At 49.9% G+C, this 9,005-nt stretch overlaps 1 protein-coding gene across 1 annotated transcript in view; it reads left to right on the top strand.

Moving 5' to 3' along the window:
• The window catches only part of LOC112073873 (SH2/SH3 adapter protein Nck1-like), a 57,139-nt gene extending 51,758 nt beyond the window's left edge, over positions 1-5,381 (top strand). The window contains 2 exon segments of the mRNA XM_024141108.2: positions 849-1,603; positions 4,737-5,381. Of these exon segments, the coding sequence (XP_023996876.1) occupies positions 849-1,603; positions 4,737-4,937 (956 nt within the window). The 3' untranslated portion in view covers positions 4,938-5,381.
• Positions 5,382-9,005: the final 3,624 nt, after the last annotated feature.

The raw sequence follows: 9,005 nt of genomic DNA on the forward strand, positions 1-9,005 counted from the left end.
TGTTTTGAGTCCTGAGGCAGGTTGTCGTTTGAGTCCTGAGGCAGGTTGTCGTTTTGAGTCCTGAGGCAGGTTGTCGTTTTTGAGTCCTGAGGCAGGTTGTCGTTTTGAGTCCTGAGGCAGGTTTGTCGTTTTGAGCCTGAGGCAGGTTGTCGTTTTGAGCCCTGAGGCCAGGTTGTCGTTTTGAGCCCTGAGGCAGGTTGTCGTTTTGAGCCCTGAGGCAGGTTGTCGTTTTGAGCCCTGAGGCAGGTTGTCGTTTTGAGCCCTGAGGCAGGTTGTCTTTTGAGCCTGAGGCAGGTTGTCGTTTTGAGCCCTGAGGCTGGTTTTTTTGTTTGAGCCCTGACCCCTCCAGAAAGATACTGTTGTTAGATTGCTGACTGTGGTAAACAGTAGGCTATAGATTATTAATTCCCACCTAGACTAGCTAGCCCAACTAGACCAGTGTTAGTTAGCTAGACTAGCCCGCCAGCTAGCCTAACTTTACCTCTCCAATAGCAAATTGACGAGGAAGGTGTTGTGCATGCAAATAGCGCGTATACTGTATGAGAACCAATCAAAAAGTCTGTCAAAATTTGAGCTAACCTCCCCTTTTTACAAGCCTGAGATACCAGACCAGTAAGCCAGGCTCATTAAAATATACCAGAGGCCACCAGTGTTCAGTCTATTTGGCTAACTACTCCACGTACTGAGGGAAAACACTGGCATAGAGTATTTATTGTTATATTACCGATCACACAGGTATCAGAATGTCCCTTTATAAGAGCTCATGGTGCATCTCTCCTAACAGACCATAATATAACTGTCTGAATACCCTCTCAGTAACCATAACAACCTTTCCTGTTTCCCAACAGGCATTGGGAAGGTGAAGCGTAAAACGGGGATGCGTGACACGGCCTCCAACGCAGACGCTGACATGTACTCCGACAACGGCGAGCGCCTATACGACCTCAACCTGCCGGCGCTCGTCAAGTTCAACTACACCGCCGAGCGGGAGGACGAGCTCTCGTTGGTCAAGGGCACCCACGTCATCGTCATGGAGAAGTGTAGCGATGGCTGGTGGCGTGGGGGGTACCAGGGGCGTTCCGGGTGGTTCCCCTCCAACTACGTGACGGAGGACGCAGACGGGACAGCGGGGGGAGGAGGTTTGGGGGACCCGGCAGGGTCGCTGACTGAAAAGCTAGCGGCAGTAGTTCACAGTGCGTCTAACGGGACCCGGAGACTCCACACGGTGCAGGCGCTGTACCCTTTCAGCTCGGAGAACGAGGAGGAGCTGAACTTTGAGAAGGGAGAGGTGATGGAGGTGGTGGAGAAACCAGACAACGACCCTGAGTGGTGGAAGTGCCGTAAAGCAGACGGACAGCTGGGACTAGTGCCTAAAAACTACGTCACTGTGCTGCCTCCCCAGCAGGACTCCACTACCCAGAATGCCTCACCGGGCCCCGCGGGGCCGCCCACGCCCGACTGTGACTACATCTCTCCGGCCACGGTGGGGCGGTTTGCGGGGAAGCAGTGGTACTATGGCAAGGTGACGCGTCATCAGGCAGAGGTGGCTCTAAACCAGAGAGGAGCGGAGGGAGACTTCCTCATCAGAGACTCTGAGTCATCGGTGAGTCCTGACCGCTATCTATAACTCCATCTACAGAGCTATACAGCCGTCTGTAGAGCTTCACAGCCATCTGTAGAGGTGTATAGCCATCTAGAGAGCTATACAGCCATCTGTAGAGCTTCACAGCATCTATAAGAGCTTCACAACCATCTGTAGAGCTATACAGCCATCTGTAGAGCTATACAGCCCATCTATAGAGCATCACAGCCATCTGTAGAGGTTATAGCCATCTAGAGAGCTATACAGCCATCTGTAGAGCTTCACAGCCATCTATAGAAGCTTCACAGCCATCTATAGAGCTAAACAGCCATCTGTAGAGCTTCACAGCCATCTGTGAAGCTTCACATCCATCTGTAGAGGTGTACAGCCATCTGTAGAGGTGTACAGCCATCTGTAGAGGTGTACAGCCATCTGTAGAGGTGTACAGCCATCTGTAGAGGTGTACAGCCATCTGTAGAGGTGTACAGCCATCTGTAGAGGTGTACAGCCATCTGTAGAGGTGTACAGACATCTGTAGAGGTGTATAGCCATCTAGAGAGCTATACAGCCATCTGTAGAGCTTCACAGCCATCTTAAGGCTTCACACCATCTGTAGAGCTATACAGCCATCTGTAGAGCTATACAGCCATCTATAGAAGCATCACAGCCATCTGTAGAGGTGTTATAGCCATCTAGAGAGCTATACAGCCATCTGTAGAGCTATACAGCCATCTATAGAGCTTCACAGCCATCTAGAAGCTATACGCCATGTAGACTTCACAGCCATCTGTAGAGTGTACGCCATCTGTAGAGGTGTACAGCCATCTGTAGAGTTACACATCTGTAGAGGTGTACAGCATCTGTAGAGGTGTACAGCCATCTGTAGAGCTTCACAGCCATCTGTAGAGGTTACAGCCATCTGTAGAGGTGTTACAGCCATCTGTAGAGGTGTACAGCCATCTGTAGAGGTGTACAGCCCATCTGTAGAGGTGTACAGCCATCTGTAGATGTACAGCCATCTGTAGAGGTGTATAGCCATCTAGAGGAGCTATACAGCCATCTGTAGAGGTGTATAGCCATCTAGAGAGCTTCACAACCATCTGTAGAGCTTCACAGCCATCTGTAGAGCTATACAGCCATCTATAGAGCATCACAAGCCATCTGTAGAGGTGTATAGCCATCTAGAGAGCTATACGCCATCTGTAGAGCTATAACAGCCATCTATAGAGCTTCACAGCCATCTGTAGAGCTATACAGCCATCTGTAGAGGTGTACAGCCATTTATAGAGCTTCACAGCCCACCTGTAGAGCTTTTACAGCCACCTGTAGAGCTTACGCCATCTGTAGAGCTTTACAGCCATCTGTAGAGCTTTACAGCATCTGTAGAGCTTTACAGCCATTGTAGAGCTTTACAGCCATCTGTAGAGCTTACACCGTCTGTAGAGGTGTACAGCCATCTGTAAAGGTGTACAGCCATATATAGAGCTATACAGCCATCTGTAGAGAGCTATACAGCCATCTGTAGAGCTTTACAGCCATCTGTAGAGGAGTACAGCCATCTGTAGAGAGCTATAACATCTATACAGGTGTACAGCCATCTTTTGAGGTGTATAGCCGTCTGTATAGCTATACAGCCATCTGTAGCTCAGTGTAGACTTCCTCATTCAGAGACATCCCACACTCATCTAGAGTTCTAGAGCAAACGTAGGAATCTCTTCCATCTATTTATGTCAACGTTTTAGTTGCCGTCTGTCTTTACATCTACAGTTACGTTACAGTCATAAGTAGGAGAGTTCAGCTTGTTTTGCTGCCATCATTCCTGCATTGTGTTGTTTGCTGCCATCAGTCCTGCATTGTGTTGTTTGCTGCCATCATTCCTGCATTGTGTTGTTTGCTGCCATCAGTCCTGCATTGTGTTGTTTGCTGCCATCATTCCTGCATTGTGTTGTTTGCTGCCATCAGTCCTGCATTGTGTTGTTTGCTGCCATCATTCTGCATTGTGTTGTTTGCTGCCATCAGTCCTGCATGTGTTGTTTGCTGCCATCATTCCTGCATTGTGTTGTTTGCTGCCATCAGTCCTGCATTGTGTTGTTTGCTGCCATCTTCCTGCATTGTGTTGTTTGCTGCCATCATTCCGGCATTGTGTTGTTTGCTGCCATCAGTCCTGCATTGTGGTTGTTTGCTGCCATCAGTCCTGCATTGTGTTGTTTGCTGCCATCAGTCCTGCATTGTGTTGTTGCTGCATCATTCCTGCATTGTGTTGTTTGCTGCCATCAGTCCTGCATTGTGTTGTTTGCTGCCATCAGTCCTGCATTGTGTTGTTTGCTGCCATCAGTCCGCATTGTGTTGTTTGCTGCCATCATTCCTGCATTGTGTTGTTTGCTGCATCAGTCCTGCATTGTGTTGTTTGCTGCCATCAGTCCTGCATTGTGTTGTTTGCTGCCATCAGTCCTGCATTTGTTTGTTTGCTGCCATCATTCCTGCATTGTGTTGTTTGCTGCCATCATTCCTGCATTGTGTTGTTTGCTGCCATCAGTCCTGCATTGTGTTGTTTGCTGCCATCATTCCTGCATTGTGTTGTTTGCTGCCATCAGTCCTGCATTGTGTTTTTACTGCCATCATTCCTGCATTGTGTTGCTGCATCAGTCCTGCATTGTGTTGTTTGCTGCCATCAGTCCTGCATTGTGTTGTTTGCTGCCATCAGTCCTGCATTGTGTTGTTTGCCTGCCATCAGTCCTGCATTGTGTTGTTTGCTGCCTCCAGTCCTGCATTGTGTTGTTTGCTGCATCAGTCCTGCATTGTGTTGACCTGAGGTTGTTAGTGTTGCTGTAGAGCTGTCAGAGGTTTTAGAGGGGGGAGGTATTAGTAGTGACATAAGGACTGTAGGAACAATGTCTCAGACCTGGGGATTGATTTCATATCGCAGGATGATTATCAACATCCCAGCTGAGCCCTGTGTTTTAACGGTCAGTTTCAGCTTTTTTTGACTCACTCTTTCTCTCTCTCTCTCTCTCTCTCTCTCCTCTCTCTCTCTCTTCTCTCTCCCTCTCTCTCTTTGTCTCTCTCGCTCTTCTCTTTCTCCTTTCTCTTTTCTCCTTCTGTCTCCCTCTTTCTTTCTCTCTCTCCCTCCCTTCCCCTGCTTTCCTCCCTCCAGCCCAGTGATTTCTCCATCTCTCTGAAGGCCCAGGGGAAGAACAAGCATTTTAAGGTTCAGTTGAAGGATGTTGTGTACTGCATTGGCCAGCGGAAGTTCAGTTCTCTGGAGGACTTGGTGGACCACTACAAGAAGGCGCCCATCTTCACCAGCGAGCAGGGAGACAAGCTCTACCTGGTTAAGGCCCTGGCTGCGTCTTGATCACACACTCTTAAACACACACACACAGACAAACGTACAGTAACAGACTTTTACACATCACAAGGACTTCCTGTGCGCAGGGAGCCGTGATCATTCCATTAGGAAAGGGGGAGGATGAGAGAAAGAGAGGTGGAGAGGGAGAAAAGGACATTGGACTCTCCTTTATGTAAATCATCCTATCTTACCCAGATCATCTGTTTACTTCTAGGTCATAATGCCATCTTCTAGTTATAGGCTGTTTCTGTTTATAATATATATATATATATATTCTTTTAAGTTTCTTTAAAAAAAAAAGGTGAGGCGGTTTGGTTGCCTAGCTACACATTTCAACGGACTTGTTGTGTCGTTGTCGGTCTCTTTCAACGTCGTACAACAACTGACGTGTGGTGGACAATAATCCACACTTCTCCTAACTGCTCAACCTAAATAAAAATGATTAAGTGACCAAGTTTATTTATTGGTTTAATTTCACCCATCATAGTTATTGATACACTATATGTACAGCAGTATGTGGACACCCCTTCAAATGAGTGGGTTTGGCTATTTCAGCCACACCCGTTGCTGACAGGTGTGTAAAATCGAGCCCACGGCCATGCAATCTCGATAGACAAACATTGGCAGTAGAATAGCCTTACTGAAGAGCTCAGTGACTTTCAACGTGGCAACGTCATAGGATGCCACTTTTCCAACTAGTCAGTTCATCAAATGTCTGCCCTGCTCAACTGTATTAATGAATGAAATTTTATTTTTGTGTCAAATCACCAGTTGGCAACACATCCCTTATGGGAGTAATTGACACATTTGCAAACATTACAATAATTCACTGTGGTAACTAAATCATAATTCTTCTTCCGACGTTCTCTACGTTGCGCATCACATGAAGAGGGAAGAATAATGTAGAAATCAATACACTAAATAAGGTTATCAAACAATAATTATAGAGCAGTAAAATAATATACATACAGGATGTGCTGTTATTGTGAAGTGGAATCGGCTAGGAGCAACAACGGCTCAGCCGCGARGTGGTAGGCCACACAAGCTCACAGAACGGGACCGCCAAGTGCTGAAGCACGTAGCGCATAAAAATCGTCTGTCCTCGGTTGCAACACTTACTACGAGTTCCAAAATGCAGCACAATAACTGTTCGTCAGGAGCTTCATGAAATGGGTTTCCATGGCTGAGCAGCCGCACACAAGCCTAAGATCACCATGTGCAATGCCAAGCGTCGGCTGGAGTGGTGTAAAGCTCGCCGCCGTTGGACTCTGGAGCAGCGGAAACGTGTTCTCTGGCGTGATGAATCACGCTTCACCATCTGACAGTCCGACAGACGAATCAGGATTTGGCGGATGCCAGGAGAACGCTACCTGCCCCAATACATAGTGCCGACTGTAAAGTTTGGTGTAGGAGGAATAATGGTCTGGTGCTGTTTTTCATGGTTCGGGCCCCTTAGTTCCAGTGAAGGGAAATCTTAACACTACAGTATACAATGACATTCTAGATGATTCTGTGCTTCCAACTCTGTGGCAACAGTTTCCTGTTTCAGCATGACAATGCCCCATGCACAAAGCGAGGTCCATACATACTGTTTCTTAATTTTGGTTGTTGGAGGATGATTTGGGTCACGGTCAATTTCTAATTTGTTTCTGGAGCTCTGCTCTCCTATCTGTTCTGTCTAGTTGATGAGGTCCAGAGAGTTAAGGGGTCAGTGAGCTACCTAGCCAGCAACAGCAGTGATATGATCGGGGGGGGGGGTCAGTGAGCTACCTAGCCAGCCAACAGCAGTGATTATGATGGAGGGGGGAGGGGGGGGTCAGTGAGCTACCTAGCCAGCCAACAGCAGTGATATGATTCGGGGGGGGGGGTTCAGTGAGCTACCTAGCCAGCCAACAGCAGTGATATGATCGGATGGGGGGGGGGGGGTCAGTGAGCTACCTAGCCAGCCAACAGCAGTGATATGATTCGGGGGGGATCAGTGAGCTACCTAGCCAGCTAACAGCAGTGATATGATCGGGGGGGTCAGTGAGCTACTAGCCAGCCAACAGCAGTGATTATGATCGGGGGGGGGGGGGGTCAGTGAGCTACCTAGCCAGCTAACAGCAGTGATATGATCGGGGGGGGGGGTCAGGTGAGCTACCTGGCCAGCCAAAACAGCAGTGATATGATCGGGGGGGTCAGTGAGCTACCTAGCCAGCTAACAGCAGTGATATGATCGGGGGGGTTCAGTGAGCTACCTAGCCAAGCCAACAGCAGTGATATGATCAGGGGTTTCAGTGAGCTACCTAGCAGCCAACAGCAGTGATATGATCGGAGGGGGGGGGGGGTCAGTGAGCTTACCTAGCCAGCCAACGCAGTGATATGATCGGGGGTCAGTGAGCTACCTAGCAGCCAACAGCAGTGATATTGATCGGAGGGGGGGGGGGGGTCAGTGAGCTAACCCTACGCCAGCCAACAGCAGTGATATGATCGGGGGGGTCAGTGAGCTACCTAGCCAGCCACAGCAGTGATATGATCGGAGGGGGGGGGGGGGGTCAGTGAGCTACCTAGCCAGCTAACAGCAGTTGATATGAATCGGAGGGGGGGGTCAGTGAGCTACCTAGCCAGCCAACAGCCAGTGATATGATCGGGGGGTCAGTGAGCTACCTAGCCAGCTAACAGCAGTGATATGATCGGGGGTCAGTGAGCTACCTACCAGCCAACAGCAGTGATTGATCAGGGGGTTCAGTGAGCTACCTAGCCAGCCAACAGCAGTGATATGACGGAGGGGGGGGAGGGGGGTCAGTGAGCTACCTAGCCAGCCAACAGCAGTGATATGATCGGGGGGGTCAGTGAGCTACCTAGCCAGCAACAGCAGTGATATGATCGGAGGGGGGGGGGGGGGGTCAGTGAGCTTACCTAGCCAGCCAACAGCAGTGAATATGATCGGGGGTCAGTGAGCTACCTAGCCAGCCACAGCAGGTGATATGATCGGAAGGGGGGGGGGGGGGTCCAGTGAGCTACCTAGCCAGCCAACAGCAGTGATATGATCAGGGGGGGGGGGTTCAGTGAGTACCTAGCCAGCAACAGCAGTGATATGATCGGCGGGGGGTCATTGAGCTACCTAGCCAGCCAACAGCAGTGATATGATCGGAGGGGGGGGGTCAGTGAGCTACCTAGCCAGCCAACAGCAGTGATATTGATCGGGGGATCAGTGAGCTACCTAGCCAGCTAACAGCAGTGATTGATCGGGGGGGGGTTCAGTGAGCTACCTAGCCAGCCAACAGCATGGATATGATCAGGGGGTTCAGTGAGCTTACCTAGCCAGCCAACAGCAGTGATATGATCAGGGGGGGGTTCAGTGAGCACCTAGCCAGCCAACAGCAGTGATATGATCGGGGGGGGGGTCAGTGAGGCTACCTAGCCAGCCAACAGCAGTGATATGTCGGGGGGGATTCAGTGAGCTACACTAGCCAGCCAACAGCAGTGATATGATCGGGGGGGGTCAGTGAGCTACCTAGCCAGCTAACAGCAGTGATATGATCGGGGGGGGTCAGTGAGCTACCTAGCCAGCCAACAAGCAGTGATATGATCGGGGGGCGTGGGGATCAGTGAGCTACTGCCAGCCAGCCTATAAACAGTGATATGATCGGCGGGGTCAGTGAGCTACCTAGCCAGCTAACAGCAGTGATATGATCTGGGGGGGCGGTCATTAGCTAACCTAGCATGCTAAACAGCAGTGATATGATCGGCGGGCGCAGTGAGCTACATAGCCAGTACAGCATGTATCGGGTTCATAGTACTTACAGCTAACGCAGTGATATGATCGGGGGTCAGTGAGCTACCTAGCAGCTAACAGCAGTGATATGATCGGGGGGGGTCAGTGAGCCTACCTAGCCAGCCAACAGCAAGTGATATGAATCGGGGGGGGGTCAGTGATGCTACCTAGGCCAGAGCTAACTAGCAGTGATATGATCGGGGGGGGGTCAGGAGCTAACCTAAGCCAGCCAACAAGCAGTGATATGATCAGGGGTTCAGTGAGCTACCTAGGCCAGCCAACAGCAGTGAATTATGATCGGAGAGGGGTCAGTGAGC

This window comes from Salvelinus sp. IW2-2015, unplaced genomic scaffold (assembly GCF_002910315.2).
Source record: "Salvelinus sp. IW2-2015 unplaced genomic scaffold, ASM291031v2 Un_scaffold2404, whole genome shotgun sequence".
NCBI classification, from domain to species: domain Eukaryota; kingdom Metazoa; phylum Chordata; class Actinopteri; order Salmoniformes; family Salmonidae; genus Salvelinus; species Salvelinus sp. IW2-2015.